Below are 23,626 nucleotides of genomic sequence, written 5' to 3' on the forward strand. Positions count from 1 at the left end.
TTGTTTTTTTTTTTTTTTTTTAGTCTTCTATGTCAGCTCCCTCTCCTCTTCTCCCCCGTACATGTACGAGTTGTATCCAGGTGGTTGTACGTACTCCTCAGACTTATCCCAGTCCGACACCCATCCAGGCCCGGCCCCTCCTCCTCCTCCATTAGAGCCAACAACCGGCTGGCTCATAGCCCCGTACTGCCCGCCCCCGCGGTAGAGCTCCTCTGTCTCATTGGCCAGTTCATCCTCGCCGATGATGCCACACTTCTCTTCGCTGGTGTCCTCTATGTCTGCCCAAGCCTGCTTTTCTCCTGACGCAAAGAGTCCTAGTGAGAAAAAAAAGATAAGATCAGCATTAAGACTGAGATCTCCTGCAGATGCCTCAAAAACACTGAATTCCACGTCAAGTCATACCATAGAAAACCACTCCTCCATAATGAACGAGGGAAGCTATAAGGAAGACGTACTGCCACTCTTCACGTGTCTGAAATGATGCAAAAAGGTATGGAACATAGATGAGCTCAAGATTGAGTTCTCCTTTCCCATTAAATATTTACATTTTAAAAGTTTAGACATGTCAACTAATACAAGTGAATGTTTTTTACCTTGTGTTTGGTCATGGCTCCCACTATAAGAGGACACACCATTCCAGATAAAGTTCCCACTCCATTTGAGATGCCCATCAGTATGCTGGCGTATCGAGGGGCGATATCCAAGTGGTTGACATTAAACCCTAAGTAAAACAAGAAAATCAGTGCCTAACATCTTTTCTCCCTGTTTCTTAAGTGCTTTTACAAAACCAGAATAAAGGGACACATTAGGGCAGAAATTTACTCTTGCAATTTTAATCATCATGAAGCCCTCATGAGTGTTAAATGAAAAGTTTAACATTTTGAGAAATATGCTTATTTATTTCCTTGCTGAGAGTAAGATGAAATGTTTGATACCATTTTCATGTCTGTACAGTAAATGTGTTGCCAAGGCCAGCAGTTGGTTAGCTTAGTTTAGCATTAAGAGTGGAAACAAGGGGGGTAGGTAGCCTGGCAAAGTGTAAAACAGTCACCAAAACAGACAGTTTGGTGTTTTATGGTGGTTACCAGACTAAACCTGTGTCCAAAATCAATCATTATAGAGTCCATTATATAGTGAGTTCACCATTTTGTTGTGCTGTCCAAATGTGTAGTAAGAATTATTATACCCCATGCTGTATAATAGACTCAAAGTATCCCACAATGCATCTTGAGAAGTAGCGTACAGCAGATGGCAATAAACTAAGTATTATATATCAGCATGCATTGTGCTGAAAGAGAAACAACAGCAATGGTGTAATTAATGGCACTGAGAAAATGACCTTGGAGTATAAGAAAATATTTTTCTTCTTTATTTAGTGAGTTCACTGTATAGTTCTCATCATGTAAATCCCCAGATAGTGAGTGGTGAATGGGTGAGCGATTTTGGACGTGGCCCACAATTATCATAATCATCATATTTTTTACAGACTGAAGAAGACTGAAGACTGTGGAAGTTTTGATTACTGATTGCCAATTTAAGGAACCATCATATGCTGCGGGTCGCACAGGAAGCCCCATGAACTTGTAGGATCTGTGATTGGTCTAATGATGGCATTTAACATTAAACTAAAACTTTGAGCACCAAATTCACCTGTTTGCAGATAAAAGCAGACCACTCTATCTGTAATACAAGGACCAACGAAGTATAGGTTGATCATTTTTTTTCAGACACCTCCTTTTCTCCGCAACCATATAGTGTTTTTTTCTATTGCCATGCAACCAGTAGCTCCAAGTTGTCATTCCTAACCTGATGGATGTTTGTTAGGGTGCCACAGTTTGACACAGTAGCTAAGATGTGTAATAAATTTAGGCTATGTAAGAGAAAGTATTGAAATACACAGATGATTTGTTCTGATGACACATTTGGGGGCCACCACTGACTGCACTTTGATAACTGTTGGATTAAACAAGCATTTTATGGAGAGTGTTAATTAGTGAGATATAAAGTTTCAGGACAGACCCAGGCTAGCTGTTCCCCCTTGTTTTCAGTCCAAGCTGAGTTAAGCTAAGCTAAGCAGCTTCTAGATGTTGCCTTAAACTAAGCAAAGAGAGTTGAATCAATGTTCTCAGCTGGCTCTCACATCTGGAATGTCCAGCCTATTGCTTTTAAATGGGCAGGAAACCATTGTTAACATATAATATGTTTCATAAATCGTTGATTTGATCATTTACACTGAATCCACTCAGACCTCCACACTGTTGAAAGGTCACATAATGGTAGATCAGGCGTATTTAGCATCCTCTTACCTGAGATAGCAAATCCACTGAAACCCACAGCGAGGACCAAGAAGGAAATGGCCACACCTTTTGAGTGAGAGTATCCCACCACCAGCAGGAGAGTGGCCTCCATTCCAAAACCTGAAACACGTCCCCAAAAACACATCGAAAAAACTGACACCATCCACTACTTTATACTCTGTCTCAACAAGCAATGGTCATCTGTTATATAGTATTGGGTTATAATTATGTTGTATTTTGTTAGGTCAAAATTGGTACATGTTCTACATGTTTTTGCACATGCAGAGGAAACACTGAAACAACCTTTAAGTTGTGTTAAATATTAATATGATGTCAGTACTGGTAGCTGCTGCATTACAAACACACTGAATGAGGGTTGCTTGCTAAAAGGTGCCCTCCATACAAATGATGTTACTAAAGGTCCTTTAATTTCAGGAAAATTATGGGAATCATTAACAAATGCATCTATAGAAATTCACCCTTGCATTCTTCTCACCAAAGAAAGTTTTGTAAGGTTGTTGCTTAGTTTGACTTAGTTTGACTTCACTACAGCAGAGATGAAATGCCATCTTAATTTTGACCTGACAAGATGAAGACAGTTTGGCCTAAAAGATGTGCATGTGACTGGCAGTCTATAGAAAGTAACTCCATTATCAGCCACAGTGATACGATATTTTGCCACACTTTGCCCAGACAGAGTCAAGTTAGTCTATGATTATTTCTAATCAAAGTAAGCAAAACTAGGTTTTAAATGAGTAAATACAGGTTTAAAATTAAACCGAGCTCTGTTGCATAATTACAAACCAACCTCAGTTGAATAAATCCAAGTTTAGTGATTTAAAGCAAAAGTAAATAGTTTAATCAATATGGAGATGCTATCTCACTCAGATTTAAAAAATAGCAAACAAATTTTAGTTCTGTCTGGACCTAGCAAGTAAAAAAGAAGAAGAAAAGCTGTTAACTGCTCTGTATTCCTTAACAAATGATTGCATTTACTGGCTAGCCAAAATGTTTTTAAAAAATATTGTGTGCTAGAGAGATTTATTAGCCCAGTTAGCCTACTCATGATGGCTCAGCTTTATCCTCCTTCAGGAAAAACTGCCAAATTATCAAGTGAAGTGAAAGAAAGAAGAGATGCATCATATAACTCAACTGGACTGAGTCTTTGACAAACTTAATTATTTTCTTCATTCCAAGTTTTAGGAGCCTACAAACAGTTTAAAGACTTTTTTTAATCACAAATTCCTCACACAGAGGCGGCTGCACTCTGTCATCTGGTTTATAGGTCAGGTTGAATGACATCAAACCTAATCAGTACAACGGACAAGTGGAAACACATCAATAATACTTTTACATATCTCAAAAAAACAAACCGGACAGTTTATAATAATCAAAACCAGAAATTATAGCCAACACATCGCATTTGATCAGAATATTTTCAGGAATACAAATGTTGTTTATATAATGCATTACTTTAAGAGTTTATTTTCTGGACAAAAAGGACAGGATTGTTTGTAATTCTCTGTAATTCAGATTTTTTTTTCAGGATGTCTGGTTACCCTGGCTCAATCCATCTCAAAAAAGCAGTTATTTTAAAAGTTAAACCTCCTCGTATTTAAGTTTAAAATTAATACTGGATCACATTTTAAATTGGACTTTTAAGCTTTGGTGCAACAGAATTAAATGTAGTCTAGTTTAGATTAAAAATTAAACTGAGCTTTCAAGGAGGGTTTAAATGGAATCTTTCTTTATTTTAATATAGTTAAAATGTTTGGTGCAGTATAATTTTAAGTTAAACCATAATTTAATCTGGTTCAACCCAGCCTTGGAGATGTTTCTCACAGTTCCTAAAAACTCAAGTGAATATTTTTTTTTAGTTATAGTCAGTCTTTAACACTAAATGTACTTTTTATTGCTACAGTATCTCAAAGTATTCAAGGGCTTTCTGTCTCTTGAACATGCACGCATTTACCACCAGTCACAAAGTGATGTAGTAGTCTAGGTTTTTTAACTGTCATGAATTTAAGATGTTCTTATGCAAACTTGAGTGATTCACTGTGTTATTCAGTCTCTGCTCGTGCATCGTCTTGAGTTTTCTCTGCATGCCCTTGTCTTCATTTCTTCTCAACCTCCTTTAACTGTCACCCTCCTCTGTTTAACCCTCTCACCTCCACAGTTCATGAGTTTCCTGACGTTGGTGGTGGACATCAGGTTGTGGGTTCTCAGGTAGTCTGCCAACTGGCCTCCAATAGGCACGATGATTGTCATCACCAGATGGGGCAAAGCTGACACCATGCCCACCTGAAAGAGGGAAGGTGAGAGAGAGTGTGCGTATGAAAGTGTATGTGTGTGAGAGAAAGAGGCACGAGAATGGTGTTGTCAGTGAACTATGAGAGAGTTAAAAATTGTCTTGACATCCAGGATAGATCTGAATCTGATCTGAATAATAGTAAATGTTTATACTGAGTAGTGCTCCTTTGAGGTGAACTGAGAAATTGTGATCTGAATAAAGACATAATATCAAAGAGAAGAGGATGAAAGGTGGTCAGTGTAAAGGTCCTATCACCTCTACACTGATTACTCTGAAGTAATACCAAAATACCCTCCAAAATATAATGGGCTTTGATGATTGCCTCTCAAAAATATCACTGTATGTTAAAATAGCCAATGTTAGGCTCCATTTTGTTCTCAATTTACATAAATGATAATGTCCCATGGATATCTGTTATCAAGATATCTGCTGACTGCACTGGAAGCCTGCTGAAAAATTTGCAGTTGCCCCCAGAATCTAAATAATCAAATACAACCTTTGTAAAGCTTGAAAAAAAAATTACATAAACCATTTAAAATGCTTGAAGTGACGAGTGCAAAGTTATTATGGCCCTCGGTCACAACAGTAACAGAAACAACAGTAGGTGCCTATGGCTGTGGGCATGTTTCAGTTATGAGGATACAAGTACATTTCTGAAAAACTCAAACTATAGATGATATAATCTCACCTTGCTGATCTCAAAGCCAAAGACCTCCTCAAAGTAGGCTGGCTGGCTGATAAGCAGCAGGTAGAAGGTCCAGCTCCTGCAGAAGTTGGCCACAATGATGGCGTAGACTGGCATGGAGGTAAAGAAGTGTCTCCATGGTGTTTTAAATTTCTGCCACCAAAAGGAATAAGATGTTACTGGGATCCAGCCCATCCAAACTACCTGTGTTTGTGTGTCGGCTTAAGGGTGTTTTCACATCAGGTACAGTTGCTTTGTACTGTGCCTGAGAACAATTGCCTCCCCCTCCAACTACCAATTAGTAATGTTGGTTTGTACCCAAGTACACTTGCGTCATCATCTATACAACATTTGTTTATGCTGTTGCTATGGTGTAGAAAAGCCTGCCAATCACAAGATTGAACTAGCAGTCTGCTCCCTTTTTTTGCTACAGTTAGCTTTCACACTTGATGCGAACTGTACTTGAGTTCACATGAACTGTACTCGAGACCACCTTTTTAAGTGGACCAGAGTAAGGATCAACAAACTGTGCCCGAGTGTCGAATGTATGTGTTCACACTAATCAAATGATGTTAAGTGTACTTGGATCCGTGTCTGAGTCCCTGATGTGAAAGCACCATAATAGATTCCCAGCTACATATGAACATCATATAGGGCCATACATGGAGCGGATTAAGAAACGCTGCAGACTCTCCAATGGCATCTTCAATGTACTTCCTCTCCTCTGGTGTGATGGTGGGATGGGCTGCTGGACTCTCATACGACACCAGAATCCAGAACAAATACCAGAATATCCCAAAGCTGCCTGGGAGAGGAAGAAGGAGAAAGCAAAAGACCAGCAATCAGAGAGAGAAGGTTGCTGTTGATGTTGCGAAACTCAGCTGTGTTATGTTTTACAACATCAGCTGTTGGCTGGGAAGAAATCTGGGATTTGGAGCCTTCTAGCAAACGCTACAAGGAAGAATAGACAGCAAAGAAGCTACACCTGATGCAGACACATGTAAGTTGATGAAATTCACAACACAAGCTAATTCAGTCTTTGGATTGCATTTGGAAACATTTCCATCGGAATTGAAGAATGCTAGTGTATGTAATATTATAACACCTGGCTGAGCAGTCATAACAAACACATATGTGAATATAAAGATACTAACCATAGACATAGAATACTGAAGGCCACCCACTGTATTGCACCAGTATCCCAGCTAAAGGCATGGCCACCACTGCCCCCGCATAGGATCCTGAAGATGCATCAAACATGAGGAAAAGCAACAAATTATTCATTATTCCTGAGTCATATAATCATTTCAACATTCAAACTCTGTTATTATGTGCCTATCAAAATCCACATGTCTAATGCTTTTAAAGGGATAGTTCAGATTATTTTAAAGTGGGGTTGAGGTACTTATTGATAGTCAGTGTCATCACACCCCCAGCTAGGAGAAGCAGAGAAAGGTACCAGCACAGAAGTGAAGCAATGCATTGCTGTGGACAGGGTCAGCAACAGAAGGTATTTTAACCACTTTAAAAAATCAACATGAGTTTATGTGTATGCTATATTTAGAATATTTTCATCACATTACTTTGCCGGTACATAGCCATTTCTAATGGGAAACCACCGTTATATAAGCCAAATATTGCTCTCTCCAAACCAACCAAACTCCCTGGGCAAAATCTGTAATTTTACCTTGCAGAACATGGGAGCTGCTGGTTGTTATCCTTTTAAAACACCAGAGTCACACAATAACACAAACAAACTAACAGACTGAGACAGCAGTAGACGACAACTCTCCTTTTCTGCAAGGTAATATTACATTTTTACATTTTTACAATGGCGGTTTCTCATCGGAAAAGGCTGTCTAATGGCAGGATACAATGGTGAAAATATTCTAAATATAGTGTGCACTTAAAATGATATAGATTTTTTTTAGGTGGACCTTTTTTAAGCGGCTACAATACATTTCACTATTGACCCTATCCACAGTAGTACATTACTTAACATCCATGCCGGTACTCTGACCATCTACTGTAGCAGAAACATTGGCTATTGATACAAAAAATACAACCCCACTTAAAATACACTGAACTATCCCTTCAGCCTCAAACTTTGCAGGAACCTCTAGTGGCTCAATCACCACAACCCACAAAACTTAAGTCTAGTGGACATCCCAAAGTTTTGGCAGATATAAGGTGTGAAACTTTACCACAAAAGGCAGTTGTGGCTAACCGACTTCTCTCAAGAGGAGGTGCCCACTTGGCCCAGATCCCGTGGCAGGCTGGGTATGATACACCCTGAAGGACACAATTCAGTCAGGGAAACACTCATGCATGTAGGAATAGTCCTGCACAGAGTCCTGCACGCACATGTGCCCACAGACACATACTGTACCTCAACAAGGCCCTGGCATATCCTGACCAGGATGACGCAGCTGTAATGGCAGCGAGCAGCAGATGGAATCAGCATGTTGAGGGTGGATGTGGCCACTATGGCAAACCCAAACACTCTTAAACACACAGAGGACAAACAAGCTGCCTCAGATTGAATATTCAACAGTAACAACAGCGCCACAAAAATGATGAGAAGAAGAAAAAGATGCTCCACTGACAAAGGATGAAGCGTGGTTTGATACTGCTCAATGGTTGGGAGATGACTTGAAGAATTAGCTAAATTATATATTTTTTTCACACTCAGTCCAATTACACAACTGTTACCCAATCAACCAATTTATATCACAGTAATACCCATATTGGAGAAGATACTGTAAATGTGAAGATAATCACCTGTTGGCTGCAAATTTTTGACATATAAAGCCACCCGGGATCTGTGTGACAATGTAGCCCCAGAAGAAGGAGCCGTGGATCATCCCCACTGTCTCTGGGTCCCAGGTGAACTGTGCAGCCTTGAGAAATGAAGATATATGACTTTAATTAAATTAAAGTTGAACTTCATAACAGAGGAGATAACTCTTATAAGAACTTCCACAGTTCACATATAATATTCTTAAAGGCAGTCAAACCTAAACATATTTGCTTATTTTGATGTCCTTGCGACATTTGGTGTGACCGGAAAATAAGGTACAAATGCACAGTACATATGTTTCTCTAATTAATTTCGTTCTTTTAGAAAAAAAACCCTTTATTGTTATTAATCAGGTCCTGAGCAGAAACAAAGCAGAGCATACAGAGACAAACTAAAAAAAATCCTAAAAATGTTTCTTACACCTGTGAGGCTTGCATGCAAACATCCTCATCAAAGACAGGCTCATACAGTAAAGGTGAGTCCAAAAACTTTGATTTCTCTTTTGCCACTTACCACAAGTACTTCCTTGTTGCCTTTGTAGACAGTGTGGTCATTGACCATGCTTACAATGGCCACACCCAGGTTGCACCGGATGCCAAAAGAAATGCAGAATCCCAGGCCAGACAAGATGGCGATAATGTACCGTCTCGGCAAGCCAAAGCAGGTACAATCCACCACCGGTAGCTCCTTCTCCTCCACCAGCTCAGGACGGCCCTCTGCTGATAACTCAATGGTTTCTCCATTGGGCTGCCGCTTCTCAATCAACCTGAGAGGAGACACAGAGGAGACAGAGAGAGCATGCAGGTAAGGAAAACTACAAGCCACCCTCTTAACATATCCTGACTGAGATGGTATGTTCTAACAAGAAAACACTTCAAGAAAACATTCTGGACATAATTCTGTTTGTTGTTTATAATTTGCTGCCCATTCTAAATACAGGGACAGAGATATTCATCCTTAAAAAGAGGGGAAAGAGTGAGAGGTGACAGTGAGGTATGTGAGTGAGGCGTATAACATCGAAACAGTGGCCTCATGGGGGGTTTACAGGGTGCATTTATGGTTCAGGTGAGCCGCTGACCCATTTAAAATGCAGGAAAAATGGTGGCCTGGCATCAGCAAACATCTCTGAGCAAGACAATGATCTGAGTCTTCATTTTTCAAGTACATTTTGAAGGTATCGAGGTGCATAATATGTAGATATATATCTAATCCTATTAACCTACCTACCTACCTACCTAATATTTTTGCAGACATTCATGGCTGTATGCTTCAGGACCTCTGTGATTCACAATTTCTGAAAAATCTTGAAAAACCTTTTTTATGGTTCCATGCTGGGTTCCATGCTGTAGACAGCCAGGGCCAGAGGCATTTTATTTTCACGTCACCCTATTCTTCTGACCACTCGGCCTCAAGGATGAACTGATTAGATTTCAAAGGTCAAAAGTCAAGGTCACTGCAATCTCACATCCATTCCACTCACGTAAACGTGATATCTAACACTTGGGGGAAATTTCTTCAAATTTGGTACAAACATCCACTTGGTTTCGAAGATGAACTGTGACCTCACAGTTTTGGCCATAACTCAAGAATTCATACACTAAGCATGACAGAATTTCACACAAATATCTTACAGGATACTATCAGTGCTGGCAACTACGAACATGTAACTAGATACATGTAATTAAATTACAAAACTAGAGAAGATCCCCACCAGGTAACAGATGGTGAAGCACCTACTGCAATGCCAACACAAGTGCCAGATTGTGTCGCCAACATTAACAGGACCCTAACATATGTTGTCCCTAGTTGAAACAAGATTTCAGACTGAAGCAATTCTTGATCACCTGGGGCCGCTGCTAGTGGTTAGGTTAAGAGGAGTGAGAAGAAGAATTACTGTCTCACCGTTCCTTCAACCAACAAGTCAAGTTGCAGTTTAGATCCATGTCTGTCCAGACATATAATCCATATAATGTAGTGAGGACTGAGGGAATTTAATATGGAAATTACCACTGTATTGACCTATAATATTGAAAGAATGCAATAAAAGGTATATTTTTTGCACAATGGAATTTCTCACTATACATGAATGATTTCAGTGAATAATTTCCAGAAATAAAGTTTTTTAATATGGTTGATATCTTCACATAAAAAGTTCAACCTGTTCAAGTTCAATCTGGGAAACTCTTTATCAGCTGTGACTACGTTGCATGAAGCATCATCAATGTAAGCACCTCCCCTTTTCTTCATGCACATTTTTTTTTTAAAGCAGAGATTTTTGCAGAATTTGCCTCTCTTTTTTTCTCTCTGTCACACACACACACACACACACACACACACACACACACACACACACACCTCCATGCAGACAACATGCACCATGTTGGGGTCGTGTCTGACTCAGTGTGTCCCAGTGTGTGGAGGCAGCTGTCACTATAGCTGAGGAGCAGCGTTAACCACGACAGCACATTCCCCCAGTGTCTGCTCCTTCAGGACGCCTGGGACCTGCTGCCATTCTGGTGTTGTTCAAGATGTCCACTCTCAGACACAAACAGGAGCATTCTGGAGACAGACAACTAACCACATCGTACTGTATTACTTAACGGACAAGCTTGTGTGATTCTACTTTGAGGTTGTTCAGACAGTGTGTGAGTGCTCAGACAGGTGGAAAATAAACACATGATGATAGTAGAGAAAGGCATGAATTTGTGTCTTGACCTGCTTAAAGCTACTACAGTTACTGAGGCCTCAATATGACCTACACAAGTTGACAATCATGTGCGAGAAGAATGACTATTTGTGTATAATTATAGTTTATGCCTGCCACTGGATCGAAGTCTCCTTGAAATCAGGTGAAACAAGCCTGTGTTTACATTTTTACAGGCAGAGTTACAGTGAGTTAAAACCTTATATTGACCTTATACTGACCTAACATTTTGTGATTACCATGGTGAAAACACTATCACTTTTGGCTCCAAAATCAACAAAATATGAAAGTTCTTTTTTTTTTATAGCTTTAACAAGACATACTAAGAATATTTGCATACAGATGTATATGCATCATGTCGATCAATTGAAAAAAAAAGTTTAGTGGCTAAGCAGAATCATTTACACTGATCTGCACAATTTATTAAGACTGTCACCAATATTAATCAATCAATATTTCAAGTGTTTTTTATTTCCATTTTCCATTTTCTCATACATGCTTTAACTTTTTGTCAACCAAGGAATGACTGTTTAATTGAATAGACCAAAAATTGTTGTTATTTTAGGCTATTTGTGCAAGACCATTTTTGTCAAATGGCCACAGGAGTCAAACAGAGAAATCAGGAGAGCGGCCATCTGGGTATTATAACCTCCATATTCTCACCAACACACCCCAACTGCTCGCACACATGCATACTGCAGACTTATACACGCTTTCTGCAAATCTATTTTTCTCAGATTAAATCAGACATAGTGCCACACTTTCCCTTGCATATATGTTTTAACCTGAGTGTGTGTGTTTTTGGGTATGTGTGGGTGAAGCGCAATCGTGTGTCAACCGTCCACTTTCCATTGGGCTGATCCAGTTAGTCAGTGAGCTGGAGAATTATGCACAGAAACAGGCACAATCACCACAAGGATTTGCTCCATGTAACGAAAGATGGCTGCATTTTTAAAAAGGCTGTTTCCAAATATGAGCTTCGATAGGTTCCCAAAACAAGTGTTTACTGTATTGAACGCTGCTCTGTTTTCTAAGCAAACATTCAAGACAATTCATCTGTCTCGGGCTCTCAGCACACTGAACCTCCAAGATAACTTATTCACGCACACCAGCAGAAGACAAGTCAGACTCTGACACTGGTTAATTATTGATGTGTTTTTGGGTGAGATAAATAATTCAGTCTAGCTTTTACACCATAATCTGTCACTATCTATCTATCTGTTAGCCTGTCTGTCTGCTTCTCTGCATACACACTGTCTCATCCACCCAGTCATTATATTTCTTAGTTATGCATGTGGATTTCACTCCCTCCCCCATTTCCACACAGCAGACCCTGCATAATCTCTTTATACATCCATGCAATCAGTCAATAAACAAAAAAAGATAAAAGATAGGTCAGTATAATGATGTATTAATTAAACCTGGTTCCATGATGTAATATTCTACTTGTCAAGTAAAACACACAGACAATAGAGGAGTAATACTTTGTTAAGTGAGGTTTTGGAATTTGTAAGAGATTAGAGAGGCTGCAACCTCTCTCTCTCTCTCTCTCTCTCTCTCTCCCTCTTTCTCTCTCTCTTAATCTGTCACAACATTCAGATTAGGATTACAAAAATGATTTACTTCCGGAAATGAATATGGAAGGACAGACTAACGCTGGGCGTGGTTCAGTATGCTTCTCCCTCTATCACGACACACTGTTGAGTTCATGCTGGCCTCTGCTTCAGTGTTTCAGTCCTTTTGAAAACCAGGTTTACATGCAGTTAATTTAGGTTTCAAGTCAAACATTTAATGATTTCTAAAATGTAATTTTTTGCCCCAGCTGGTACAAACACATCATATTTTTCTACGTAGGTAAAGAGCTGAGTAAATATTATATATTTTAGATTTCCTGAGAAATTACTCGTGTATGAAGGTGCGGTACCAGGGAGGGCAATAATGACAAGGCAAAGGAGTGTAAAGAACGAGAAATTCCACATAAGGAGGGGTGGGTAAAACGCAGGACTTTCACATGGGACTTTTTGTTATTTTTAAGGAAGAAGTTATTTTAACTCAAACCATGATGTTTTCCTAAATCAAACCAGGTAGTTTTGTTGTCTAAACCAAACTATGACTGTCACAAAAATGTTTATTAGCAAGCTATATTCTGAAAGTCTAACCAGATGTTGCATATGTTTAAGGAGCCTAAGTCACACCCCTTCCAAAGGACCACCATGAGACTTAAAAAATGTTAATTATACAGGAGTTACGATTAACTATGTTGCAATATACTGCGAAACTGAAAGCAACATGATTATTTCAATCACATTTTTAGAAACCTGTCTTAGTTTAAACAACATATCACCATATGCATAAAATCTGAGTTAAAAAAGTTTACTTGTTTGTACAAATTAGAAGAGTCAAGACAGATAACAGCACTGCTATGTATTGGTCAAGGGTTTCAACACAACACACAACTGACAACTGCCACAAATCTTTTGCATAAATCATGATATCAATATAAAGTACTTCTGAGAATGGATACAGTGTCACAAAACATAATATTGTGACACCCAAGTGTACTGATATTTTCTTACATCCGTACTGTCATGGTTAGGGATTTTCCAAGAACCTATACTTCAGTTTGAAGTTGATAAAAAAAAAATTGTGAAAATGTGGTAGTATTTGTTTTCCTATAGCACCGTAGGCACTGGAAATGCCATTCTTTCAGTGTTTTAGTCTGCCTTTAAATGCCAAAGGAAGAAGAAGAATGCCTACCAGCATGCCAGAAGAAGAAGAAGAACAGTATGTATAACATAGCGACTCATTGAAAAGACAAGCAGTTAACAGAGATGGGCATGGAAGTATCATGTGTATCAATAAATTCACAAAAAAATGTACGCAAACAGTACCATCCAGTTTCAGATGAAAGGAGTAAACACTTTCAACTTAGAAACTTAGCGAAGCATCTCAAAGACAGATGGTCAAGTGAATTTCTATTCAAGTTAATGTTATATTAACATTGTATCCAAAATTTTATTCTTGCTATCCTTACCCAGTAATACCCGTTACCCTTGTTTTTGTTTCAGAAAAGTGGCATTTCTGTGTAGCTACCTGTGTTCCATAACATTTGCAACAGCTAAACACTAAAGGCTAACGTGATTAGGTAAATGTAAGCATAGCTTGTAGTGGTCTAGTTCTACTGTCAGGATACCTTATCATTAAGTCATCTGTCATCATCTGTCAGGTTCTTTTGTCCTAGATGCTCAGAAGAGTTTTAATTCAGGTATCAAAGAAAAGTAACAATAGCTTATTTGTATTATTGTTTTTTTTTTTTTTACTGTGGTATCAAATTGAGTACTGAACTACTAAATTACTACTAAATTTCTGGTAACATGACATCCCTAGTCACAGTTGATGGTGTTGTGATGCTGGGTCAGGCTGCAGTCACAAATAGACTCTCCTTATTAGTGTTTCACATGCAGGTTATACAGTATATTTGAGAGAAGGTGCGCTGACCTCCAGACATGTGCACCACACGGCGTCAAACACAAGACACAAGAGAGATGAAATTGTTACCAATCCTGTAAATCAAAGCAAAAAGTTCATCAAAAAGCTGATGTGATCCTAAGGAAGGTGTGTGCGTACATTTTTTCTGTCGAATCAGTGCTGTCCTCTCTGTACTGAGAAAATGTGCTGACTTGCCCCCTGAGTGGAGCTCAGTATCTTACTTCAGAGTTAGTGAAGGGTGCAGGAGCATCCTCATTAAAGCTCACGACAGATTGCATTCTGACACCTACACATACGCTACCAGCTAACGAGGCTAGCCCACAGCAAAAATTGTCGTTAATTACAGATGCTTCCCTCTAAAGGGCAATCTCACCCTAATACATGTGTAAGTGTCTTGAAATAGTAGACTAGCTGAGGGTGTCCCTCTTCTAATTTGGTGTTTTTGCGAGGTAATAAAAGAAGAAGTTCACTGGTACTTTTGTGCTGGTTGGTACAAAGTGCCAGTTCTTTGAATAGGTGCAGGAATGAGACACACATAGAGAAAAGAAGCTTCATCCCTGGACATTTGCCTTCGTGTGAGGCTCACAGCCACTGATGTAGTTTCTCTCGTTAGCATAGCGAGGACCTGATTGGTCTCAGCTGGCAACAATTAATGAGCGAGAGAGCGTGAGCAGGCAGGAGTCCCGTGACCTCAGGCTCTCTGAAATATCATAATTACAAGAGTAACAGGCTCAGTGGTGACTACTCACACCTCAAACTGAGCTCCTATCTGTGCTTTTCACCTGAGCACAGGAAGCAAAGTTCAACCTGCAATATGAAACCTGAATAAAAATCTGACATTAATCTATCTGACAGTCAATTAAAGCGGTAGAGCAAGAAATGAACAGACATCAATACACTGGATTTGAACTCTTTGATTCAGTAAACGTAATGTCTGAGAATATTAAATATATAAATATTAGGCTTTAATTGAAAAAAGTTTGGGAACCACTGGTTTAGTCTAAAATGCCAAAAGACGAAAAAGTTAAAAATGCTAATTGCCTAGAGGCCAAAGTGACATCTACAAAAATTGCCCTTTTTTCCCCCAAAACCCAAAAACTTTTCATTTACTGCCATAAATGACAAAGACAGGCAGCAAATTCTTACATTCAAAAGGCTGCAAGCACCAAATGTTTGATGTTTTTGCTTGCAAAATGACTGAAATGATTAACTGATTATCAAAACATTGTCTGTCAATCAACTAATCACTTAAACTACTAATTGTTGCAGCTCTACCTTCCAATTAATTTAACAATTAATTGTTGTATTATAAAAATCTGAACATTAGTGAAAGAAACATCCAGGTGATGAATTTACATCTTATTTTATTCAAACCAACAGATCTTTAGTTAACTCTTATATATTAAATCCTCAGTCCTCGTTGACTTTGGCATTTTTGCTCAAAATGACCAAAACTATTGTTTGATTTTCAAAATAGCTGAAGATTGTCAAATTGTCTGCCAACTGGCTAATTGAACAATTGAATAATCAACTAATTTTTGCAGCACTTTTCCCATAAAGCATGGAATATTTAATTGTATGTAATGTGAACCTCCTTTAATATAGTTTCTATTTGCAGTCAGCGTGATAGACCCCTATTGTTCTTTTTCATAAGCAGGTGAAAGTTACAGTGATTACGGCTGGGTGTCAACCTTTGATAACTTTATGTCACTGACTGAACTGAGTATCAAAAAATGACTTGTCATTCAATACCAAATTTTGATGTCTAAGGCATAAATATCATCAGCATCAGCAAATCATCAGACACGCAGCACTACATTGCATCAAAAGATGGGGATCATTGTTTGGAAGACCTTGGAACACCAGGTCTTTAAACAGCTTCCCCCTTTAAAGTGAGCTCTATAATGTGTGATGCAATGTTCTTGAGATTGAATTGTCTCAGAATAGTTTGATATAAAAAAAAGTGTTCTAAAAAGTGGCCTAGTGATGATCTGCTTGGAAACCAGTTCTGCTTTTAAATGGTGAGAAAATATTTAGAATTTTGCCTAATTTGTGATTTGACAATAATATATCCACTGTGATACTCACGTGCTGGTTGGTGACCTGGGACCTTTGTCACCGTGTATATTAAATTCACCAATTCACAGAGCGTTCTGCGTAATCCTCTCATAAGAGGATGATAGAGAGGGAGAGAGACACAGTGAGGGAGGTTGACAGTAAAAATATTATATAACGCCAGACGCCCTGGTCGTTATTTATTCACATCCGTTTGCTGAATTGGTTCTCCATTGTGCTTTATGTGAACCATGTTTTTCTTTTCACATGTCAGCTCTCCCACTCTAGTCTTCTTGTCTAAAAATTATTTCCCCCTTATCGCCCTCTATTTATAGGTCAGGTGTTTTGACAAAGTATGGGTGGTAGCTTGAGTATTTTTTTTTTTTTTTCAAATTTCAAGCTGAAATTTCTGCAGTTATTTTGTAATTTCGATAGTGGTGTCTCCCCCTTCCTCCACGAGCCTCTCACTCTCCCTGAAGTGAACAGATTGGGTCTCGGTGGGACTGTGTCACCCAGGGAGAAACCCTCCTCCCCATCCTGTCACAGCACTTTTTTTTTTCTCTCTCCTGTGGACGCACACACACACACACACACAACGTTCAAACACCCACTCATGTGACCTTCATAGACTTATTACCTAAATACTTACATAGTATCGCTTAATCACTGAGTCAGTGCTGACTGAACTGAGTTGGGTCGTAACATTACAAGAAATAACATATTATAAAAAAGCATCTCTTCAGTTTCTTTTCTTCCCCGTTCTGTTGTGTGCCACACTGTTAAAGTCAAAAACATATGCAGCCAGTGTAAATATAAAATGCTGAAACATTACTGACATCATGGATCTGAAAAGCATCGCTGCCAATAACCAGGCATGCTGAGCGCTTTACAGCTGACTTTACAAACTGCTGAGCTCTGATCATTATCAGTGCACACCCTTCGATAAACCTGTGTGCCTGTAGCTACATCCACATACAGAACAAAACAGGCAGAGAGAGTGACATACTGGCACTGACAGCCAGCGGAGTAGCCATCTTTAGCAACAATTATTGATCAGTTGATGGAAAGAACATTACTTGCCAACTATTCTGATAATGTTTCAGTCATTTTGCAAGCAAAAATGTCAAACACTTGCTGGGTCCAGCTTCTTAAATGCGAGGATTTGCTGCTTATCTTTGTCATCTATGAAGAGTTCTTTGGGTTTTGGACTGTTGGCCGATGTCACTTTGGGCTATAGGAAATTGTAATGAGCATTTTTCACATTTCCGTGATTCATCAATAAATCATATATAATAGTCAGATTAATCGACAATGAAAATAATTGTTAGTGGCAGCCCCACACTTGACAACCAGTCAGTAGTTTTAACATTGCCAGTGCTGTTATCATAATCTCAGTGTTTATACTGTAATTATCATAATACCTGGACTGATGCAGTTATATGTGGATTTTTTCTTTTCACAGCCTTGAATCAGTCAAGACTTTGTTTTTTGTTTTTTTACTTTCATTTTTAAGATATTTACTTACTACTGTCTATTCTGCAGAACTGACAAAAGTAAGTTAACTGCAATATTACATTTCACAGATTTCCAAAATGTAATACAAACCCCTTATTCATCAGGAAACCCCTCTGCTTGTGCACATGCACAGGGAGGATGTGAAGATGTGAAGCTGCTCGGTGTCTGGGTGTACTTAACTATTAATATCAAGAACATGGTGTAATATTAGGGCGGCATGAGTAATCATTAAAAAAATTGCAACCCTAATTCATACATCTATACAATCTCATTTCTAAATGGTGACGATTGACTTATTTCTGTTCCCCTATGCATTCATGTCATACTGCATTCATGTATTCACTGATTTGCTTTGGAACAAGTTGAGACTTGAGGTATTTTACAAGAGACTTGTAAGCTTAAGCCCAGCCTTTAATGTATATCATGTTTAATTCAAGCACTTTGATTTGTCACAGGGGTGTATTTTTAATTTCAACGTGCAATACTCAATACTTCAGTCAGGTGCATTATCATTCAGTGTACAATATCAATATTTCACTTAGGTGAATTTTAATTTCAAAGTGTAATAATCAGGTGAATTATCATCATTCTATGTGCAATATCAATATTCCCTCCATGCAATGGTGTAGGTTCAACTTCTGAGTGTGCTTATATTGTATACAGTTCCTATTTTTATATTTCCTCTACTTTACATTGTTCTTATTTTTATATTTTCATATTTTTTTGATGCTTCTTTATAGTTTTGCTATTCACTTTGCTTCTTTGACACTGACAATTTCCCCACTGTGGGACTGAAAAGGGAATTTCTTATCTTATGTCATATCTTTATGTCATCTGTTTAAAGCCCTGCCTAGACAGTAAGCATCTCAGACTCTCTTTTTGTACGACAGCAATAAATGTTTTTTGAGAGAATCACAATCTCAATTCTTAGTAAGAAAAATTGTGATTCACATTTTAGCAAATGTTGTGCAGCCCTATGTAATATATAGTACAACAATTCACAATCATTTGTAAATCAATGTGAATGCTATGATTAAAATGATGCCAAAGAGTCTGCAGTTCTTGCAGTTTGCCAAAGGCTAGATGGAAAAAATCGAGGCATAGGTTCATCACATTACTATTTGAATATTTTATTGAATTCACTTTTCAAACCACTGTGTGAGGAAACAGAAAATGTAGCACTCCACCACAAGTAAAATGGATTAAAAATGGATTACCTGTTATATTCTGTATTGCCTTGTGCAAAGTGAAACATGAGCTCTCCTCCTGTGGCCATACAATCCAGCTGACGCAGACATCAGCTGATTAATTTTAACATCTTTTAATAAACCTATATATGGCATTTTCATGAGAAGCAAAATGTCTGAGGGGTACTACTGTAAACTTTTACACACAGTCAAAATAGAGATGGGAGGACAGATGTAGGATGATTATATTTCATGTTGCGGTGTGGAGCAGTTCCTTGATATGCAGAGATAAAGAGATAATATTACTGCATTAATTTGAAGATGTTAAAAAAGGCAAGAGTACAGATGTAGAGTGCACTTGACCTTACAGTGCTGAAGTTTATGCTTACCTAGTGGAGTTTAATATAGAAACAGGAGATGCATTCTGATGGAGAAAATGTTTAAATAATAGATGAACTCCTGGCTGCTTTCATCAGGAGGGATTTTGTCTGAGAGGTGGTGAGATTGCACACAGACACACTCATCTATCCACACATTGCAGGGATGTCCTGTTTTGACAATGCAACATATTCACACGTGCACACTCTTATACATGCCTCAAAACAAACATTTTCCACATATATTTCAACAAAAAAATCACTTTTCCTACTGAAGCCATTGCCTGCACCTAACGCTCTGGCCACATAAAGCAGAGTTCACTTGCTAAGCCGAGGAAACACCCACTAAAACCAATCTGGATCCAATCTGATACATCACATCTCTCATAGTCTCAGCTGTGGCCGTGCACATGCATGGCCCATGACCAGTAAGAGAGAAAAGGCCTGAGATTTGCATGTCCGTTAATCTGGGACACCCCGATAGGCTGAAACTTGTCTGTGCTGGTGTCTCAGTGGCTCAATGGATGGATGGATGGATGGATGGATGGATGGAGGATGGAGGAGGAGGAGGGAGCGGCTGGAGGAAGTGACATGGGCTGGGATGGAGTGAGTGGGAGGGGAGAGTTTAGGGATTTGCGTGGCTCGACAGCTGGACTGAAAAACAGGCTATTTCAGGACGGGATTTATACGTTTGGTTGCTACCTCAAATCCTGAGTGAGCGAAAGCTTAAAGCAATGGTTATTGCATGAGGTTCTATCAGTGTCTTTAATCTCTCTTTTCACTGAAATATTGTAAGCACACCAACCTGGGTTTTTTGTATTAATATGCATATATTCACATATATCCAGAACTTTAACATATTTATGAATCAGAGACTGCAGTGATATATGTTAATATTTTCTCTAACAATTACACTGATACCAACATGAATGTATCAAGGTCTTTTCATAAACCATGCGTGTCATCTAAAAGCTGAAGAAGTGATGCAGATGTTATTAAGTTGGGACTTTTTGCAAGAAGAATTACTCAAAATATGACTTGGTTATTAAAATAGTTACCAGTTAAGTTACTGCTGATGACAAATTAACTAATGCTTCAGCTCTATATTACTGTAATTATTATTGATAATTATTAGTAATTCTTGCCTCTTTTTTGATCAACAAACTGGTTATAGTATTGGCTTTGCTTTATATAAAATGAAGTTTTAGTTGGTTCATTGGTAAATTTAATGAATTATAGCCTGAGATCTCAAGATTCATTGATCAACTTTTGATAGATAGATAGATAGATAGATAGATAGATAGATAGATAGATAGATAGATAGATAGATAGATAGCTGTGGGATATTAATTCATCCATCTTTGCTCACTACATATTAGCCTGTTTACCCTCGGCTCTGCATAAACTACAGGTTATATAAACTTTTAAAAATACAGAAACATGAAGTTATCTGTTATCTTATAAGTAACGGCCATGAGAAGCAGGTAATTATCGGTTGTCAGTAATGTTTTGCATCCCTAGATAGATAGATAGATAGATAGATAGATAGATAAGACAGGTCGTGCCAATAACGCAAACATTATGTAATCGCACTTTCTTCTCGCCTGAAACACCAATAAACACAATCCACTTTGAGCCGGGCCATATTTGATAAGAGCAACAACATCAGTTATGTTTTTTTTTTGTTTTTTTTTTTTGTTTTTTTTTTAAATAAAAGCACGTAATAAATTAGCAAACCACAACGAGAAAATCATGAACTGTACAACGAGTTCAGTGCACTTTGACTGCACACTTTTGTCTCGATAACATCCCCATAATTTGACTTCTCTGATAGATTCTGGATGCTATTATTTGTCTCCCCCTCATAAGGTACCAAGTGAAAATGTGCTATCCATGAAATGTCAGACAACCATTTTCTCCATCATTTTTCATCCACTTCTGTCAACCCAATCACTGCACTGTGCGCGTCGCAAAGCTGCACTTCAGACGCTACCTGCGTGACATTTGAGGCTTAAACCCGCCACTCGCTTCATCTTCCACTTCTAATCAATAAGGAGCAAACTTTTTCCACAGCACAGTTGGTGGTTGGAGGAGAGAGGATAGGATATGAACTGCTGTGTCCCGCACAACAAAACTATCCTCAGCAAGCGCGTGAAAACGGAGAAAAGTCAGAGGCTGAGTCGGGAATATATGAAATAGGTGTGTACCTGTGAATTTTCCCCAGAGTTTTGCCTGCCACCGCCTTAAACCTGTCTGGTCGGATCTCCATCCTCGCAGCGTCTTGACCCGGCCGGTGTGCTGATGTCCCGCGCGCCCTCCTGTCCTGCCTGCGCGCACAGTCCTCTCTCTCTCTTTCTCTCTCTCTCTCTCTCTCTCTCTCTCTCTCTCTCTCTCTCTCTCTCTCTCTCTCTCTCTGTCTGTGTCTCTCTCTCTCTCATCCCTCCCTCCCCACACCAGCCTCCTCTCACATGGGCCACAGGAAGGTGGAGGCCTTCTATTTCACTAGAACAAATGACATGTCGCTTGTGGTCTTTATTTCACTGAATATACATGATATAATTGAAAAATAACTAAAAAACCTGTGACCACTGTATTAATTAGGGGAGACTGGGGACAGTTGCAACACTTTCTCTATGTTAGTGAATGCACGTGGATAAAATGACACACTTGAAAAATACTTAAAAAGTAGAAGTACCTCCCAAAATGACTTAAATTCACTAATTTGGCGATGCCTGTGAGCTAGTTCAGGCAGTCAACTCGAGCTGCACTGCCAATCACATGCAAACGCACCCCTCCAATCTGGTGGTCTATTTAAACTGCTAAATCTCCCATCTCTCCTTCTGCCTGCCAATGCATTGCAGGCCTGCACTCCTGTCGCTGCCTGCTCTTTTAGCCCCACCACCACCCCAGCATCCACCTGCAGGCTCTGATGCAGGGTTCAAGAATTTGCTCATCACTAATTTGCTCATATAAGTGTAGAACACCATGTGCAGATGTTACAGATGCCAAATAACCTCTCTATTTTAGTGTGAGATGGGAAGAATGGAATAATTTGCCAAGAAACACGTACGCTTATATTTGGGTGAACTATCCTTTTATGTACCACACAATGACATGTTTATGTTGAATGATACTGTTGTGTGGTCCGTTTTGATGTGGCTGCTTAGTTTGGGGATGGTTGCAGCAGCATGTTGCTCACGACTGATGGAACAAGGCTTAAAGGGAAGACTAGCTACTAAGAAGACATTATTGAGGCCTGCAAACATCCAGAAACGCCTCAGATTTGCTAGGGAGCACAAACGTCTACCACAACATCTTAGTTCATCATGGAATCCCTTCTGGACTGAATCTGATTGGTCGTGGTTCATATACCAACAAGACAATGAGTCCAAGCAAACTTCAAAGCCATGCAGGGACTATTTGACCAAGAAAAAGGAATCTGGAGGACTGGAACTGATGGACTGGCCAAGTCAAAGTCCAGATTTGGAATTTAGTAGATTCAAAGACTGATCGCACAAAAGTTTCATCTAAAGCAAGTCTGTGGGAAACTATCTGGAACTCAATAAAAGAGAAAAGTACATAAAAATAATGCCAGTAAGAATGCAAGCTGTTATCAAGGCCAAAGGAGGCCAAACAAAATATGAAGTGTTTTGGTTATTATGTGTGAAAAAGACTATTTAGTTGTTTCAGTTTGTTATTTGCCACATAAATAACAGTAAAATTTTTAGTTTTAAACAAGTTTTTGAAAGATTTCTAAAATATTTATGTTTTCTCATTTTTATGACAGGTGGTCTAATAAATGTGTTGAGTACTGTATATATATAGTTTTTTTTAGAAATTAATTCCTAATTTTATTTCATTTATTTTAAAAATTAAGCAGTATTTACGCAGAATTTGCTCTATATAAGATCTGTAACTGGCAGAAAAACAGAAGCATGTTTGGCATTTTTCTTCATAAATGACTCAAACCATTTTTAATATTTAGCAATATTTGCCCATGTGTTGTAAAAATTCTTTGTCTAAATAGTGAGAGTTGCTAGTTCTTGAAGAACTGCCAAGACAGTGTGATGAATCAAATCTCTTTACTTCATGCAGCATGGAGAGAAGACTCAAGCACTGTGTTCTCTGAAAGGTCTTTCACAGGGTCTTATCTTGTATACACAAACAACAGTTGCTGATTCCATAGCAAAGTTGATTCAATCTTCT

General features: G+C 38.7%; 1 protein-coding gene across 1 annotated transcript; it reads right to left on the minus strand.

Moving 5' to 3' along the window:
* slc17a7a (solute carrier family 17 member 7a) lies at window positions 1-21,749 on the minus strand. The gene is made up of 13 exons (XM_084744144.1): window positions 21,628-21,749; window positions 8,607-8,859; window positions 8,075-8,193; window positions 7,683-7,797; window positions 7,498-7,585; window positions 6,448-6,534; window positions 5,956-6,098; window positions 5,297-5,446; window positions 4,466-4,598; window positions 2,307-2,417; window positions 594-721; window positions 403-472; window positions 1-314 (listed from the first exon to the last, which is right to left on the minus strand). Exons 1-13 carry the CDS (start codon window positions 21,687-21,689, stop codon window positions 28-30), a joined length of 1,746 nt encoding a protein of 581 aa, XP_084600270.1. The 5' UTR covers window positions 21,690-21,749; the 3' UTR covers window positions 1-27.
* Between the last annotated feature and the right edge of the window lie 1,877 nt (window positions 21,750-23,626).

Source organism: Lutjanus erythropterus, chromosome 19 (assembly GCF_056507025.1).
Source record: "Lutjanus erythropterus isolate fLutEry1 chromosome 19, fLutEry1.hap2, whole genome shotgun sequence".
Taxonomy (NCBI): Eukaryota; Metazoa; Chordata; class Actinopteri; order Lutjaniformes; family Lutjanidae; genus Lutjanus; species Lutjanus erythropterus.